This window comes from Dinoponera quadriceps, unplaced genomic scaffold, assembly GCF_001313825.1.
Source record: "Dinoponera quadriceps isolate SergipeBrazil2010 unplaced genomic scaffold, ASM131382v1 scaffold1146, whole genome shotgun sequence".
In the NCBI taxonomy this organism is placed as follows: Eukaryota; Metazoa; Arthropoda; class Insecta; order Hymenoptera; family Formicidae; genus Dinoponera; species Dinoponera quadriceps.
Window position 1 is genome coordinate 117,361 of NW_014555229.1, and position 18,547 is coordinate 135,907.

At 57.3% G+C, this 18,547-nt stretch overlaps 1 protein-coding gene across 24 annotated transcripts in view; it reads left to right on the forward strand.

Annotated features, from left to right (window-relative positions):
• The window catches only part of LOC106743577 (ankyrin-3-like), a 116,212-nt gene that overhangs the window by 88,381 nt on the left and 9,284 nt on the right, over window positions 1-18,547 (forward strand). For 14 of the 24 annotated variants that reach the window (XR_001374377.1, XM_014617548.1, XM_014617544.1 and 11 more), the window contains 3 exons: window positions 966-13,763; window positions 14,992-15,063; window positions 16,824-18,266. The exons of 1 other annotated variant lie outside the window; for it this stretch is intronic. Coding sequence is in view for 22 of the 23 variants with exons in the window: in XM_014617548.1 (XP_014473034.1) it covers window positions 966-13,763; window positions 14,992-15,063; window positions 16,824-18,266 (14,313 nt within the window). In the remaining variant the exon portion in view is untranslated. The remainder of the gene's footprint in view (window positions 1-965; window positions 13,764-14,991; window positions 15,064-16,823; window positions 18,267-18,547) is intronic. 9 more of the 24 variants (XM_014617558.1, XM_014617559.1, XM_014617570.1 and 6 more) reach the window with 5 other exon arrangements.

Here is an 18,547-nt window from a genome sequence, read left to right on the forward strand (position 1 = left end):
AGCAGGGTTTTCGCTGCAATTATTTGGCGTTGCATGAGCGGCCGATATGTGTGGCCTAATTGTGTGCGCGCACGGAGCAGCTGTCATTAAAAAGAAAGAAAAAGAAGTCAGAAAAAGATACCAGATCACTCAGACATCGTCGTGCCATCCGAATCGTTTCATTATCGCCGGGATAGAGCTCGGTAGATCGTCAAAAACGAATAACACAGAGAGCGAACGAGTCACATCGCTAAACGGAGCGTAAAGTAATCGAATGCGGTACTCCCGAGCGAGCGACAGTAATCGGAGAATTTCCTCTCTTTCTTTTTTTTCTTTTTCCACTTCGTGAAGAAATTACGCGACAACGTGATACCGATATCGAGATGTGAACACGCTCGCGCCGCTCCACTTAGTCTCTAATAGCCTCATTTTCGTTTTCCGGGCACCTTCAGCCATTCATTCATACTTCTCTTAACGGTTCACAGTTCGAGATACGATATACTAATCGAGACACGCTTACTGCCCGTGAGCTATTTCGAATTTCCGGAATTGCAAGCTACTGCGAAGGTTCCGAGGTGCGCGAACGAGAGAGTCCGCGTTGCCACGATTCGTGACGCCGATTGCGTGACACGCGTGTACGTACACTCCCGATGTTCACTTCTCCTTCTTGATTGTCGTACTCTTGATTGACTCTTGAATTCTGCTGTACGTTGAGCAATATATTCGGAAACCTCTCGATGATCGATGATTACGTAGTGAGAAGATGGCTGCTCCACAGCACATACACTCCACGCACAATATATATATATACCACACTCTCTACTCAGTCTAACCGCAGTTTCAATCAAAGAGCAATGTCGAGCGAGCCAGCTTACACTAATGATGACGAAATTGATTAATAAGAGAAAAAAAAAAACAAAACTGTGTTCCTTTATCATCTGCCACGTATACACGTATGCCTAAATTATATGATACTTAATTAACAGGTGTAATAGCAGACGCTGAGAAAGAGAAGGGGAAGTTAGCGATGGAAGGGTGGTCGGTGGTTTGTGATGACGATGATGATGCGCGGGACGGTAAAGAGGCGCGGGGTGCGGTAGGACAGACGGTAATTAACGTACGTTTAGACAGAGAGGCGGCCGCCGAGCCGGAGGGTATAGTGCCGGTCGCCAAGGGCGTGGTCCCGATGAAACCCGAGCAAACGCCGCCGTCCATTGAGCCGCCGATGGTCAGGCAGTATCGCGACGTTAAGCCGGAGCCCGCCAGGGTTAGTTCTTCGAGAACCGTAGTTTCCGTTAGCGGTGATCCGGAAGTAGGTAGTCAGACGAGGGTAGTCAAGACCACGGTGACCACGGTGGTGGTTTCCCCGGACAGAAGAGGAGACGTCGTCAGCGAGAAGGAGAAGCTCTCGAAGGAGGGCAAGGAGGTGGACGAGAAGTCTGCGGACGCGAAGGCTCCCGCGGAGATAGCCGATAAGGAGAGGATGAAAGAGAAGGAAAGGAAGCCGGAGGTGAGAGCTCCCGTCGAGAAGGAGAAGGATAAACCGGAGAAGTCGGCGTACGAGGACGTTTACAACGCGCAGCAGCCCGCGGAGGAGAAGGCGCCGGACGACGAGGCGAAGAAGTCGAAGGACAGAGGCAGCGGTATCTTCTCGGGCATCTTCAAGGGCGCGAAGCTGAAGAAGGGCAAGAAGGGCTCGAAGGACACGTCCTTCGACAGCGGCGACGAGGAGCCGAGGACCGTCGCGGCGAAGGCTCCGTCGGAGCAACAGACGGAGCAGCGGCCTCAACCTGCCGAGAAGATGGCCGACTCCCGTTTCGACAGCGTGCTGCCGGAGATCATGGTGGCGCCGGACGTGAAGTCGGCGACCGTGGATTTCCTGGACGACTCGAGGCGAGTCGCCGCGGGCATGCACGCGCCTTACGAGGGTCTGACTAAAGCCGAGGACGCCGCCGAGGCGGCGAGCTCCGACGGCGAGGACAAGACCGGCTTCTTCTCGAGCCTGTTCAAGAGCAGCAGCAAGCCGTCGAAGAAGGACGAGACCGCGGACGGCGGCATGGTGATACCGGTGATTCACGTGGAGAAACCGAAGGAGACCGCCGAGCAGATCGCGAAGAAGGAGAGGAAGAGGCTGGCGGCGCTCGCGAAGGAGAGGGAGGAGCTTCTCGAGCAGCAGATGAAGGAGAAGGCGAAAGAGGAGGAGGAAGCGGCGGCGGGCAAGCTCGCGGCCGTCGAGAAAGCCCTGAAGAACGGCACGAAGCCGGCGGTCGAAGACGACGCGAGGAAGGCCGCCACGGCGGACGAGCCGACGCACGGCAAGGACGACGAGAGGGACGAGGAGCAGCAGGCGAGGGAGAAGGGCGGCTTCTTCGGCATCTTCAGGAGTCCGAAGTCCAAGGAGAAGCGGCTCGGCAAGTCGAAGGAGACGACGTCCTTCGACAGCGGCGACGAGGAGATCCGGCTGGTCACGGAGAAACTGCTGGACGACACTCGGAAGATCGCCGGCGAGCAGCCGATCGCGCGCAAGACGGACGACGTCAAGGCCGCCGCTCCGGACGAAGAGGTGCGCACCTTCGTCTCGGCCGCGCTCTACGAGGCCGACACGCCGGCCGACAAGATCGGCAAGTCCTACGACGTCGTTCAGACGAGGACGACGATCGAGAGGAGCGTCATTCACGAGGAGGTGAACGGGAAAGCGGACCTCGTCGGCAGGGAGAAGGAGCGGAAGAAGCCGGACGTTGAGAAAGCCGCCCCTGAGGTGAAGCCGGAAGCCACGGAGCCGAAGGCTCCGGAGGCCGCGGAAGAGAAGGAGGCGGCCGACGGTGAGGCCGGTAGGGAGAAGAGCGGCGGCTTCTTCGGCATGTTCAAGAGCCCGAAGCTGAAGAGCAAGAAGCGCAGCCGGTCCCGCGAGCAGAGCTCCTCGAAGGAGACCTCCTTCGACAGCGGGGACGAGGAGGTCCGCTTGGCGACGGCGAAGCTGCTGGAGGACACGAGGCAGATGGCGGAGGGCAGCGCGCAGCCCGGGGAGAAGCTGCCGGAGCAAGAGGTGAGCGCGAACACCGCCGTCGAGCAGATCAAGAGGGACGAGATGAAGAGGACGACCACCGGCATCCCCGAGGACGAGGCGGCGGCGGTCGAGAAAGGCGGCGGCATCTTCGGTATATTCAGGAGCCCCAAGCAAGCGAGGAGCTCCAGGAGCAGATCCAAGGAGAAGACCCCGTCGCTCGAGCTGCCGACGGATAGCGGCCAGGAAGACCTGCGGGAGATGACGGCCAAGTTCCTGCAGGATTCGCGCAACGTCGCGATGACGACCGGCGGGACGGCTGAGCTGCCGGAGCAGCAGCCGAGACCGGACGACAGGTTGATCGCAGAGGTGGGGAAGGTCGAGCGGCAGGTCGCGGCGGAGGACGTCGGGAAAGCCGTCAGGGACGGCAAGCCGGAGGAGAAGACGTCGGAAGTCGCCGACGAGGCCGCGAGGGACAAGGCGGGCAAGGAGGCGAAGAGAGCGAAGGAGAAGGGCTCGGGCTTCTTATCCGGCATCTTCAAGGGCGCGAAACACGCCATGGAGGAGGTGACGGACGACGTGAAGGAGTTCCTGGACGAGACGAGGAAGGAGGCCGCCTTGGAAGAGGCGCGGGCGAAGGAAGCGGCAGCCGCCGGCTCGAAGGAGCTGGAGCGGAGGAAGGACGCCGCGGTGGCTGACGCGAAGGACGCCGCCGACAAAGCGGCGGCGGAAGCGAAGGTGAAGAAAGAGAAAGCCGCGGAGAAGGTGGCGGATCTCGCGAGAGCCGCGGCCGCCGACGAGGCGGACGCGAGGAAGGTCGGCGAGAAGGTGGAGGCAACCGCGAAGGACGCGGCGCAGGCCGGCAGGGACGTTGAAGAAGCTGTCGCTGCGGAGGCGAAGGAAGACGCGAAGCTGGTGAAGGAGAAGATAACGTCCGCCGCTGATGCCGCCGCGGACACCGCAGTGGCTGCCAAGGACAAGGCCGTGAAGGAGGGGAAGAAGGCGAAGGAGAAGGGCAGCGGATTCTTCTCCGGGATATTCAAGGGCGCGAAACACAGCGTGGAGGAAGCGACCGACGACGCGAAGGAGTTCCTGGATGAGACGAAGAAGGAGGCTCAGCTGGAGGAGCAGCGGGCTAAGGAAAAGACTGCTGCTGGTCTTAAGGACTTGAAGGAGAAGAAGGACGCCATTGTGAGCGGAGTTCAGGAAGCTGCTGACAAAGCCGTTTCCGACGCCAAGGACGCCAAGGACAAAACAGTCTCCGCAGTTAAAGACAAGAAGGATAAGATCGCGGAGGAAGCGTCGAAGGACGCGCGGAAAGTCGTCGACGCCACGAAGGCGGCCGGTGAGAAAGTGACCGAAGAAGCGAAGAAAGTCGATGAGAAGATCAGCGCGACCGCCGCTGACGTGGCTCAAGCAGTTAAGGACACCAAGGATGCGGCGGTTAAGGAGGTGAAGGAAGACGCGAAATTAGCGAAAGAGAAATTAGCTGCGGGCGCTGAGGCCGTCGCGGAATCCGCGGAGGCTGCCAAGGACAAGGCAGGCAAGGAGGCGAAGAAGGCTAAGGAGAAGACGAGTGGCTTCTTCTCCGGGATATTTAAAGGTGCTAAGCATGCCGTGGAGGATGCAGCTGATGACGCGAAGGAGTTCGCGGACGAGACGAAGAAGGAGGCTCAACTGGAGGAGGAGCGCGCCAAGGAAAAGGCCGCCGCGGGTCTGAAGGATCTGAAAGATAAAAAGGACGCCGTCGTTATCGGGGCTCAGGAAGCAGTCGAAAAAGTAGCAGCTGACGTGAAAGACGCCAAGGATAAGACGGTGTCTGCTGTGAAGGACAAGAAGGATAAAATCGTGGAAGAGGTCTCGAAGGACGCTCAGAGAGTCACCGACACCACGAAGGCGGCCGGAGAGAAAGTCGTGACGGAGACCAAGAAGGTCGGTGAAAAGGTGGGAGCAGCTGCGGCAGACGTCGCCCAGGGCGTCAAGGATGCCAAGGATGCTACGGTGAAGGAAGTGAAGGAAGACACGAAAGTGGTGAAGGAGAAATTAGCAGCTGGCGCCGAGGCTGTGGCAGAAACTGCGGAGGGAGCGAAAGACAAAGCGACCAAGGAGGCGAAGAAAGCCAAGGAGAAGACCAGTGGTTTCTTCTCGGGAATTTTCAAGGGCGCGAAGCACGCCGTGGAAGACACAGCCGACGATGTCAAGGAATTCCTCGACGAGACGAAGAAGGAAGCTGCGCTGGAGGGAGAGCGTGCCAAGGAGAAGGTCTCTGCCGGAGTGAAGGACCTGAAGGACAAGAAAGACGTCGTTGTCACTGGAGCTCAGGAGGCCGCCGACAAGGCAGTTGCCGACGCGAAGGACGCCAAGGACAAAGCGGTGTTCGCTGTTAAAGACAAGAAGGACAAAGTTGCCGAGGAGGTGTCGAAAGACGCGCAGAAAGTCGTCGACATCACGAAGGCGGCCGGTGAGAAAGTGACGGGAGAAGCGAAGAAAGTCGATGAGAAGATCAGCGCGACCGCCGCTGACGTGGCTCAAGCAGTTAAGGACACCAAGGATGCGGCGGTGAAAGAGGCGAAGGAAGACGCAAAATTGGCGAAGGAAAAAATAGCGGCGGGCGCTGAGGCCGTCGCGGAATCCGCGGAGGCTGCCAAAGACAAGGCTGGCAAGGAGGCAAAGAAGGCCAAAGAAAAAACGAGCGGCTTCTTCTCCGGGATATTCAAAGGTGCTAAACACGCCGTGGAGGATGTGGCGGGCGACGTGAAGGAATTCGTGGACGAGACGAAGAAAGAGGCTCAACTGGAAGAGGAGCGTGCCAAGGAGAAGGCCGCTGCGGGTTTCAAGGATCTAAAGGATAAGAAGGACGCCGCCGTTACCGGAGCTCAGGAAGCAGTCGAAAAAGTAGCAGCTGACGTGAAAGACGCCAAGGACAAGGCGGCGTCTGCTGTGAAGGACAAGAAGGACAAAGTCGCGGAAGAAGTCTCGAAGGACAGCCAGAGAGTCGCCGACAGCGCGAGGACGGCCGGAGAGAAAGTCGCTACGGAGACGAAGAAGGTCGGTGAGAAGATAGGATCAGCTGCGGCGGACGTCGCTCAAGGGGTCAAGGACGCCAAGGACGCGACGGTGAAGGAAGTGAAGGAAGACACCAAGTTGGCGAAGGAGAAATTGGCCGCCGGCGCCGAAGCAGTCGCGGAATCCGCGGAGGCTGCCAAGGACAAGGCAGGCAAGGAGGCGAAGAAAGCCAAGGAGAAGACGAGCGGCTTCTTCTCCGGGATATTCAAAGGAGCGAAACACGCGGCGGAAGACACAGCCGACGATGTCAAGGAATTCGTGGACGAGACGAAGAAGGAGGCTGCGCTGGAGGAAGAGCGTGCCAAGGATAAGGTCGCTGCCGGAGTGAAGGACCTGAAGGACAAGAAGGACGCCGTCGTCGCCGGAGCTCAGGAGGCCGTCGACAAGGCAGTTGCGGGCGCGAAGGACGCCAAGGACGAAACAGTCTCCGCCGTGAAGGAGAAGAAAGAAAAGATCGCGGAGGAGATCTCGAAGGGTGCTGAAAAGGTAGCCGACGGCACGAAGGCGGCTGGCGAAAAGGTAGCCTCGACTGCCGCGGACGTTGCGCAGGGCGTTAAGGACACGAAGGAAGCGGCCGTTAAGGAAATCAAGGAAGACGCGAAATTGGCGAGGGAGAAACTCGCGGCTGCCGGCGACGCCGTTGCGGAGGCCGCGGATGGCGCGAAGGACAAGGCGAAGAAAGCCAGAGAAAAGGGATCGGGCTTCTTCTCCGGCATCTTCAAGGGCGCGAAGCACGCCGCCGAGGATACGGCCGAGGACGTCAAGGAACACGTGAGCGATGCGAGGAAGGAAGCTGCGGAGGCGTCGGAGGACTTGAAACGCAAGAAGGACGACGTGGTAGCTAGCGTCAGAGACGTCGCGGACAAGGCGGTCGAAGGTGCGAAGGACACGAAGGACAAAGTCGCGGACGCAGCGGCTAGGGACGCGGAGAAGATATCTGATACCTTGAAGGCAGTCGGCGACGACGTCTCCGCGAAGACGAAGGACATCGGACGGGAGGCGGAGGCTACCGCGGCTGACGTCGGACGTGGTGCGAGGGACGTCAAGGATGCGGTGATTGCGGAAGCGAAGCACGAAGCCTGGGTCGCGAGGGAGAGATTGGCCGGCGGGATTGAGTCCGTCGCGGACACTGCGGAGGCTGCGAGGGACAAGGCGGCGAAGGAAGCGAAGAAGGCCAAGGAGAAGGGCAGTGGCTTCCTTTCCGGGATATTCAAAGGATCGAAGCACTCGGTGGACAGCGCGGCGGAGGACACGAGGGAGTTCCTGGAGGAGACGAGGAAGGAGGCCGCGTCGGAGCAGGCGCGAGTCAGGGAAGCGACAGAGGCCGAGCTGAAGGACCTCGAGCGCAGGAAGGACGGCACCGTGGCCGAGGCGAGGGAAGCGAAGGACCGTGCGGCCGAGAAGGTGAGCGAGCGAGCCGCCGACGCGGCCAGGGTGGCGGGAGAGAGGACGGTCGCCGAGACGAAGCGAGTCGCCGGCGATGTCGCGCAGGGAATCGCGGAGACTAAGGACAGCGTGACGAAGGAGCTGAAGGAGGACGCGCAGGCGGTGAAGGACAAAGTCAAGGCGGCCGGCGAGGCAGTGGCGGAGAGCGCGGCGGCTACGAAGGACAAGGCGGCGAAAGAGGCGAGGAAGGCCAAGGAGAAAGGCAGCGGTTTCCTCTCGGGGATATTCAAGAGCGCGAAGCACACCGCGGAGGAAGTGTCGGACGACGCGAAGGAATTCGCGGACGAGACGAGGAGGGAAGCCGCGGCGGAGGAAGAGCGCGCCAAGAAGAAAGTCGCCGGAGGTCTCAGGGATCTAAAGGATAAGAAGGACGCCGCCGTTACCGGAGCTCAGGAAGCTGCCGAAAAAGTAGCAGCTGACGTGAAAGAGGCCAAGGACAAGGCGGTGTCTGCCGTGAAGGACAAGAAGGACAAAATCGCGGAAGAAGTCTCGAAGGACGCCCAGAGTGTCGCCGACAGCGCGAAGGCGGCCGGAGAGAAAGTCGCGACGGAAACCAAGAAGGTCGGTGAAAAGGTGGGAGTAGCTGCGGCGGACGTCACTCAAGGAGTCAAGGACGCCAAGGATGCGACAGTGAAGGAAGTGAAGGAAGACACGAAAGTGGTGAAGGAGAAATTAACCGCCGGCGCTGAGACTGTGGTAGAAATCGCGGAGGGAGCGAAGGATAAAGCTGGCAAGGAGGCGAAAAAGGCCAAGGAGAAGACCAGTGGTTTCTTCTCCGGGATATTCAAGGGCGCGAAACACGCCGTGGAAGACGCATCCGACGACGTCAAGGAATTTTTGGACGAGACGAGGAAGGAGGCCCAGCTGGAGGAGGAGCGGGCTAAGGAAAAGGCTGCTGCCGGTCTCAAGGACTTGAAGGAGAAGAAGGACGCCGTTGTGAGCGGAGTTCAGGAAGCTGCTGACAAAGCTGTTTCCGACGCCAAAGAGGCAAAGGACAGAGCAGTGTCTGCCGTTAAAGACAAGAAGGACAAGGTCGCCGAGGAAGTGTCGAAGGACGCGCAGAGAGTCACCGACACCACGAAGGCCGTCGGTGAAAAAGTGGAGGAAGGAACGAAGAAAGTCGGTGAGAAAATCAGCGCGACCATCACGGACGTGGCTCAGGGAGCTAAGGACACCAAGGATGCGGCGGTTAAGGAGGTGAAGGAAGACGTGAAATTAGCGAAAGAGAAATTAGCTGCGGGTGCTGAAGCCGTCGCGGAATCCGCGGAGGCTGCCAAGGACAAGGCAGGCAAGGAGGCAAAGAAGGCTAAGGAGAAGACGAGTGGCTTTTTCTCCGGGATATTCAAAGGTGCTAAGCATGCCGTGGAGGATGCAGCTGATGACGCGAAGGAGTTCGCGGACGAGGCGAAGAAGGAGGCTCAACTGGAGGAGGAGCGTGCCAAGGAAAAGGCCGCCGCGGGTCTCAAGGATCTGAAAGATAAAAAGGACGCCGTAGTTACCGGGGCTCAGGAAGCAGTCGAAAAAGTAGCAGCTGACGTGAAAGACGCCAAGGATAAGACGGTGTCTGCTGTGAAGGACACGAAGGATAAAGTCATGGAAGAGGTCTCGAAGGACGCTCAGAGAGTCGCCGACACCACGAAGGCGGCCGGAGAGAAAGTTGTGACGGAGACCAAGAAGGTCGGTGAAAAGGTGGGAGCAGCTGCGGCAGACGTCGCCCAGGGCGTCAAGGATGCCAAGGATGCTACGGTGAAGGAAGTGAAGGAAGACACGAAAGTGGTGAAGGAGAAATTAGCAGCTGGCGCCGAGGCTGTGGCAGAAACTGCGGAGGGAGCGAAAGACAAAGCGACCAAGGAGGCGAAGAAAACCAAGGAGAAGACCAGTGGTTTCTTCTCGGGAATTTTCAAGGGCGCGAAGCACGCCGTGGAAGACACAGCCGACGATGTCAAGGAATTCCTCGACGAGACGAAGAAGGAAGCTGCGCTGGAGGAAGAGCGTGCCAAGGAGAAGGTCTCTGCCGGAGTGAAGGACCTGAAGGACAAGAAAGACGCCGTTGTCACTGGAGCGCAGGAGGCCGCCGACAAGGCAATTGCCGACGCGAAGGACGCCAAGGACAAAGCGGTGTCCGCTGTTAAAGACAAGAAGGATAAGGTCGCCGAGGAGGTGTCGAAGGACGCGCAGAAAGTCGTCGACATCACGAAAGCGGCCGGTGAGAAAGTAGCGGAAGAGACGAAGAAGATCGGCGAGAAAATCAGCGCGTCCGCCATGGACGTGGCTCAGGGAGCTAAGGACACTAAAGATGCGCTAGTGAAAGAGGCGAAGGAAGACGCAAAATTAGCGAAGGAAAAAATAGCCGCGGGCGCTGAGGCCGTCACGGAATCCGCGGAGGCTGCCAAAGACAAGGCTGGCAAGGAGGCAAAGAAAGCCAAAGAAAAGACGAGCGGCTTCTTCTCCGGCATATTCAAGGGCGCGAAACACACGGCGGAGGACATGGCTGACGACGCGAAGGAGCTCGCGGAGGACGTGAAGGAGGGAGCGGTCGCCGAAGGGGAACGCGCGAGGGCATCCGCGGAATCCGGTCTGACGGATCTGAAGGACAAGCGGGACGGCGCGATCAGCAGCGTGAAGGTGGCGAAGGACGACGTCGGAGCGGCTGTCAAGGGCGCGTCGTTTAAGGCGGCGGAAGAATTATCTGACGGTGTCCGCAGGGCCGTCGACGGCGCGAGAGACGCGGCCGAGGAGACCACCATGTCGGCTCGACGAGGTTTCATCGCGGAAGACGTCGTCGAGGACGCGAAGGATGCGATCGCGAAGGAGGTGAAAGAGGACGCACAGGCGGCGAAGGACCAAGCCTCGAAAGAAGCGAAGAAGGCGAAGGACAAGGGCAGCGGCTTCCTCTCGGGGATGTTCAAGGGCGCGAAGCAGGGCGCCGAGGGCGCGACCGACGACCTGAGTAGATTCCTCGACGAAATGCGGATGGACGCGTCGACAGGGACCGCGGCCGAGGGTCTGAAGGACCTCGATCATAAGAAAGACGCCGTCATGGCGAGTGCCGCGAAGGATGCCGAGGACAAGACGGCAGCTGCGAGAGATGCGAAGGATAAGATCGCGCAGAAGGTGGCGTTCGAAGAGGTCGACAGAGCCGTCGTCGACGCGACGGTGAAGGCCGGAGCGAGGGAGGTTGGCGAGAAGATTGACTCGGCGGCGCGCGGGGGAGTCGCCAAGGACGCGGTCGTCAAGGAGGCGCGGGACGACGCGAAGATGGCGAGAGAAAAAATAGCTGGCGTCGAAGGTGCGGCCGAGGACGCTGCTAGGGACAAAGCGAGCAAGGAAGCGAGGAAAGCTAAGGAGAAGGGATCCGGCTTTTTGTCGGGCATCTTCAAGGGCGCGAAGCACGTCGTGGAAGATGCCACGGACGACGTGAAGGAGTTCCTGGACGAGACGAAGAGGGAGGCTCAGTTGGAGGAGCAACGTGCCAAGGAAAAGGCCGCTGCCGGTGTGAAGGATCTGAAGGATAAGAAGGATGCTGTCGTCGCCGGGGTGCAAAGGACCGCGGAGAGAACTGCCGTCGAGACAGATGCCGCTGTGAAAGAGAAGAAGGACAAGGTCGCCGAGGAAGTGTCCAAGGACGCGCGGAAGGTCGCCGACGCCGCGAAGGCGGCCGGTGACAAGGTGGCGGAGGAGACGAAGAAGATCGGCGCGACCGCCGCGGACGCCAAGGAGGCTGCCGTGAAGGAAGTTAAGGACGACGCGAAGCTGCTGAAAGAGAAATTGGCGGCGGGATCAGCAGCTGTGACGGACAGCGCCGAGGCAGCCAAGGACAAGGCGGTCGAGGAGGCGAAGAGAGCTAAGGAGAAGGGATCCGGCTTCCTGTCGGGCATATTTAAAGGCGCGAAACACGGTGTGGAAGAAGCGACCGACGGCGCGAAGGAGTTCCTGGCCGAGACGAAGAAGGAGGCTCAGCTGGAGGAGCAGCGGGCTAAGGAAAAGGCTGCTGCCGGTCTCAAGGACTTGAAGGACAAGAAGGACGCTGTCGTGAGCGGAGTTGAGGAAGCTGCTGACAAAGCCGTTTCCGACGCCAAGGACTCCAAGGACAAAGCAGTCTCCGCTGTTAAAGACAAGAAGGTTAAGATCGCGGAGGAGGTGTCCAAAGACGCGCAGAGGGTCGCCGACGGCGCGAAGGCGGCCGGTGAGAAAGTGGCGGAGGGGACGAAGAGAGTTGGTGAGAAAATCGGCGCGACTGCGGCGGTGAAGGAAGTTGAGGAAGACGCGAGGCTGGCGAGGGACAAATTGGCGGCTGGATCCGCAGCAGTGGCGGACGGTGCCGAGGCGGCTAAGGACAAGGCGGCGAAGGATGCGAAGAAAGCGAAAGAAAAGGGTTCCGGCTTTCTGTCGGGCATAGTAAAGGGCGCGAAGCACGCGGTCGAGAGCGCGAAGGGCGACGTCAAGGAGTTCCTGGACGAGATGAAGCACGAAGCTGAAGTGGAGGAAATTTGCGCCAAGGATGCGGCGACGGCCGGCATGAAGGAGTTGAAGGACAAGAAAGACGCTGTTGTCAGCGGCGCGAAGGACGCGACCGATCGGACAGCCGCCGAAGTGAAGGAAGCCAGGGACAAGACCGTGGCGGCTGCGAAAGACACGAAGGTCGCCGAGAAGGTGTCCGAGGACCTGGACAAAGCTGCCGACGCGGCCAAGGCGGCCAGGGGCAAGGTGACATCGGGCGCGAAGGAAGTCGGCGAGAAGGTGGAGTCCGCGACGCGCGACATTGCGCAGGGCGCCAAGAACGTGAAGGACGCGACGGTGAAGGAAGTCGAGGAAGACGCGAGGCTGGCGAAGGAGAAATTGACGGACGGTGCCGAGGCGGCTAAGGACAAGGCGGCGAAGGAGGCGAAGAAAGCGAAAGAAAAGGGTGCCGGCTTTCTGTCGGGCATAGTAAAGGGCGCGAAGCACGCGGTCGAGAGCGCGAAGAGCGACGTCAAGGAGTTCCTGGACGAGACGAAGCACGAGGCTGAAGTGAAGGAAGTTCGTGCCAAGGAGAGGGCGGCGGCCGGTCTCAGGGAGCTGAAGGACAAAAAGGACGGCGTAACGGCCGACGTGAAGGACGCCAAGGACAAGGTCGCGAAAGAGACAGGCAAGACTGCGGCCGCGACGAGGGACGCGGTGGAGGAGCTGGCGAGCGAGAGCAGGAGGAAGGTCGGCGAGGAGATCGAGGCGGACGCGAAGGCGGTGAAGGAGAAGTTGGCGAGGGACGCTCGGAAGACGAAGGATTCCGGCTCGGACCTTCTCTCTGAAATGGCCGAAGACGCGAAACGAGCGAAGCAGGACGTCGGCAGCGACGTGAAGGACTTCCTGGAGATGGCGAGGCAAGAAGCGGCGGTCGAGGAGGCTCTCGCGAGGGAGGCCGCCGCGGCGAGACTGGAGGAGCTCGAGCGAGCCAAGGACAGGGCGGTCGACGAGGCGAAGTCATCCGCGGCGAAAGCCGCCAAGAGCAAGACGGTTTCCGGCTTGAAGAGTGCGACCGGCAAGGCCGTCGGCGAGGTTTCCGGCGCTGCGAAGGCGAAGTCATCCGCCGGGCAAGACGCGACGCAGAAGGCTAAGCGCACCAAGAGTGACGCCGTGGCGAGCGAAGCGAGGAGCGAGACGCGAGTCGTCAAGGAGAAATTGACGACGGCTGGCGGCGAGGACGCGAAGGACGCGAAGAAAGCGAGGCAGAAGGCCGGCGGCTTCCTGTCGGGAGTGGTGAAGAGCGCCAGGAGCGTGGTAGAGGGCGCGACCGACGACATGCGGGAGTTCCTGCAGGAGACGAAGCAGGAAGCGGAGGAGGCTCGCGCGAAGGGCGGCAGGTCGAACGGCGGCGCGAAGGACGGCAAGAGGAAGGCCGTCCCGAGAGCCGTCGTCACCAAGAGCGAGAGCAGCGCGAGATCGTCGACGTCGTCGTTGTCTTCGTCGTCGTCGGTGACGACGATCACGGAACTGCGCGCAGCAGGTGGCCACCGCGAGGTCACGCCCGTTCAGGACGCCGGCTCCGGCGACGCCGAGCATTTATCCGAGTCAGTTAGGGTTAAGAGAGTATCTCGCATTCCACAAAAGGTTAGTCCGGGTAAGGAGGTCGCGTCGGAGGTCGATCCCGCTAGGTTAGAGGCAGTATCCGCTGCGGTAGGGCACCCCGAGCCTCACACACGGCACACCGTCACCACTGTCGTGACAAAGTCTGTGCGAACGACCCCACCACCACCCGGTCTCGCCGAGTTCAGTGACAGTAGAACCGAAGGTATCTTGCAATAATTGCGTTATCCATATCTCTCTCTCTCTCTCTACATATACATACATACATATATATATATATATTACATCACCAGCTGTGTGTAACATAATACAATTAATGATTCAGTTGAACGCTTCTCTATATAACTTGAGTTTCTTTCCTTTTGACGAGTTATTTTTTTTTTTTGCCACTTCTCGTGACATCGGAGAGAGAATAAGTTTCATTTTTTTTTTGCACCTCGTTTAATCGAAAGTCTAACCAGAAACCACCTATCTAATCTGACCGGTCATTTTCCAGTTCACTAATGCCGTGCCCTGCGACGTCTCCTCGAGCCGATCGAGGGGAGGACACACAAGATTCATACTCCACCGCTTGTTCCTGTCTCAGTCTTAGTATTGTTTTCCGATTTCTTTGCGATTTCACACACACCGTGTGTATGTGTGTGTGTGTGTGTGTGTGTGCGTAGGTGTGCGTCGAATGGGTATATTGTCCATCGGAACGAAAGGATTTTTTTTCTTATTACGATAATACAATCATGTTCTCTCATTTATCATTTACTTGTTAAGATGAAATAATCAGGAACAACTTGTTGCAGTATGAAGATTCAAAGAGACATTCTAATCTCGCTCTTTCTCTCTCTATCTCTCTCTCTCTCTCTCTCTATCTCTTCCTCGCTACACGAAGAGAGGAACATTAACGACATACCTGTGCACTGGGTTGATTTATTTTGCTATACTTCTGTATTTTCAGTTTTCCATTCTTAATTCCGATAATTTCACTCGGCATAATAACACCCGTCTGATGCATGATTCCAGGTTCTTTTGCGCTGTTTTTCACGCGTCTCAACGCACGTGATTAATTTCCCCGGTTTCTCGTGTCCGGGAGCGCCGGAAACCTTTCTTCTTTTTGTTCTTTCGTTTTACCTCGTAAATACATATAAAAAGAGTATACATATACGTATATATGTATACATATAATTTCGCCATAACCATGTGTCTCTCTCTCTCTCTCTCTCTTTCGTTTATAGCATAACATTATAGAGATCACGTATTACGATTATGCGGTAATATGTCTCATTGAATTAACAGGAGTACCCGCAACTAGCGAAGCATGAACCGAGGTATGCCATGCAGGGACAAACATCATTCATCTAATCTTTGTTGAATCATTGCTTTCAATGTACGAATTGCCGATACCCGATGTAAACTCAATTTGCGACCCTGTGACCTTTCAGACGTGACCGAGGAGGCTGCGAAGCGGGCGCAGGACCTGGCGAGCGAGCGGGCCCACACGACGAGCAAAGCAGGTAACGTAACTTGACTCGAGTAAAAAAAAAAAGAGAAACCGTAAAAGAAAAACAGCAACGACAAAAACGAGCGAATGTAAAGAAACTTCACGTTATTAAGAAACCGCGAATCACACCATCCGGTTCTCTCTTTCTCTCTTTGTCTCTGTCTATCTCTCTCTCTCTATCTATCTATCTTTCTCTCTCTCTCTCTTTTTCAAAAGAAATCAGTACGGTAGCAGACTCTGTTTTTGGTGCCCTCATTTATATTTAGCTTTATCTTCCATAGTTAGCACCTGCCGATGCTTTCACACTAACTGATACTGTGCGCACGTCTCTTACTAAATAGTTACCGATATCTCTTCTCTCCATCACCGATATATATATATATATATATATATATATCGGTATATGTATATATACATACATATTATATATTTCTGTCCATATATATATATATATCGCCCGCGCGATGAGAAGAAGAGAGAGACCGTTCTCGCTTGAGCCGCGTTCGCATTCCGTTGATCTCTCCGAGACCGATCTGTACGATCTGTAGTCGTTAGTACGTTTACACCCGAGCCCGGAGTAATTATGTAGCCAGTTGTGATTCGCGGAATGTCCGGTAACAGGCCGGCCTTCAGGTAGTTTCCTTCCCGAGAAGTGGAACTAGCGGGAAGACTAACAAAGTTTCTAGAAAAAGAGTAGATATTTCGATTCGTCGTGTAGTTTTCCAAGGACGTTGAATTGCAGAGAACGAGATGCTTTTCATCTGGTGACACAAGTATATATATCATTTATAAATATTTTTCTATATTATTATTATTATTTTATTCTCTTTCAATATTCTGAGAACATTTTTACAATATGCCATGCAAAGTGGACATGTAACATCGATAGAATATTCCTATAATATTAAAAAATATTACATAACGTTCTTAGAATATCATAAGAATATTATTTTAATATTGAGTAATATTCATATAATATTCGAGAAACATTACGCGCTTGTAAAGATATAACTAGACTGGTGTCGACTTGTGCCTCTTGCTGGAGAGCAAGAAAAGTTAGGATGAGCCGCGCTTGCGTCAGCTTGCGTGTGCTCGCTAAATGGAAAGCACTCTTGTGTCGCGCGTTGCGTTAGTAGTTAGCCCCCCTCTCTCTCTCTCTCTCTCTCTCTCTCGAGCGCGCGCAATTCCACGGTATGTTCACTTCCAAGGTACACGGTACACGTTTTAGTAAGACTCAGGCGCTACACAGATATAGACACCGTTTTTTTTTCTCTCTAACGATGAGTGTACACTTTTTCCTTTTGTTTTTCTTCTTGACAACTATTACAAACAGACTAATCCTGTATAATCGTGCGGTAACCGTAACTAACGACCAACAACAACAACAACCCGGAGACTTAAAACTATCTATCTATCTATATATATACATATGTACACGGTAGTGTGCCGCGGTGCACGTGCACACGCATCACACACGCCGGGAAGCGCATTCTCTTCCGAGTCTCTCTCACCTGTGTATGTATGTGTGTGTGTGTGTGTGTGTGTGTCCGACGCACCTCAACCCGTGCGCCCGCGCGCGAGTCTCTCTCTTAGTGTGTACGCACGTACACACACACACACACACACGCGTACCGTATGTATGCGCGAGGCAGACACGCTGAATTCTGTCGGTCCAACTTCGGCGAGCTGGGCTAGAGTTGAAATTCTTAGTGTGTATCAATGTGCTTTATGTCCTCGTTCCTGTTCTTGTCCATGTCCTTTTGGATGGGTCAGGGCATGATTCGGCTGAGATTGATGGGACTGTAGAGAGGCATGCTACTTCTGCTCCATCAAAGCAACCTGTTCCCGCCCCGCGTCACTCCACCAAGCCGTCTACCAAAGCCGAGCTCCGTCTGGAGCTCGGCGACGTCTCACGATTACCGTCGCCCGGCGCCACCGGCGGCAAAGGTAAAGCGCTCGAGCAGCCGACGACGCAGCAGGAGGCGGCGCACTCGCCGAGCAAGGGCAGCCCGAAGAGCAAGATACCGGTGAAAGCGAAGAGGCAGCCCTCGGAGGAGAGCGAGGAGCCCGTCGAGAACGCGACGATCCTGGCGAGATCCCAGGGTGTCGAGTCCCCGAGGAGGGAGCCCGCCGCACCGAGGGCGACCTCGCGGACCAGCGTGCGATGCGTCACCACGGAGTACACGGACGGCGAACTGACGACGAAGCGGACGATAGAGCGGAGCGAGTTGCCGAGCGAGGCGACCCGGGCGTTCCGAGTTACGGAAATGATCCCGTCGACGATGGGCGACGGTGCGACGGTCGAACAGCAGATACGAACGAGGACGACGAGCGGCGACGACGACGAGGATCCGTCGCTTCTCGACCCCGAGAAGCTGGAGGAGCTGCTGAAGACGGGCGGAGTCGTGGAGACGGTGAGGACGGTGACCGTCACCGCGGAGGCGGGCGCTCTGGAGCCGATGACGCGCGAGGAGGTCGTCAAGAGGATAAACCTGGTCGCCAGCGGCATGCCGAGCGAGATCTTCGACTTCGGCGACCGGTTCCCGGCGGACTCCACCGGCGGTAGCGGCACCACCACCACCACCACCAGGACGATCAAGACCGACCGGTCGACGGACTCGGAGGGCACCGAGGTGCAGACGGTCACGACGGTGCGGCGCGTGACGATGGAGATGCCGGAGGTCGAGAGGACCGAGAGGAAGCTGGTGAGGACCGTGATCTCCTCCGGCGGCGAGGACTACGAGGACGCTCTAAAGAGGAGCCTCGAAGAGCGGCTCGCGAGAACCGAGGTCGGGGACACCGCCTCGTGGGCGGCGGCGGCGGCTGCGACGACGGCCGCCGCCGTCGGTCGGCCGCTTACCAAGGACGAGAAGTCCGAAGTGGTCTGGCAGGAGGTGTCCTCCAGGCGGCAGGAGGAACGGCCGGATCAGTGGGAGGGCTCGCGCTTCTCCCAGGACACCTCGCCCGGCTCCGGCAACGGCGACGTTTACGCCAACAACAACAACAACAACGACGGCGGCGGCGGTAACAACAACGTCAACAACAGCAACAAGAACGGTAGCGCGAGACACGAGGTGCACAGCGACACCGATAGTGACGGTTCGCCGCAACCGAGAAGACGATCCCCCAGCAAGAGGCGTACGTTGGGCAGTTCCAGCGGTTCGGATGTAGCACTGCACGAAGGTGCGGAGCTGTCCCCGTTGGAGGACGACCAAGGTACCGCACTCTCACAGCTAAACCTTCTAAGTAAGCAATGTACATACCCCTTTGCCTCCCTGCCGTCTCCTCTCCCTCCCTCTCTCACTCTCTATCTCTCTCTCTCTCCCGTCAACCCCATGCAAGCGTCCCCGCCTTGCCCCGCTAACCGGTCGCCACGGATGAACGGGCCCGCGAAAAGATCAAAAAAATTGATGCGATATATACATGTGTGTATATTGTGTGTACATACACGGGTTGTTACACGTTGAGCTTTCGTTGTTGACCCCCCCCCTCCCCCA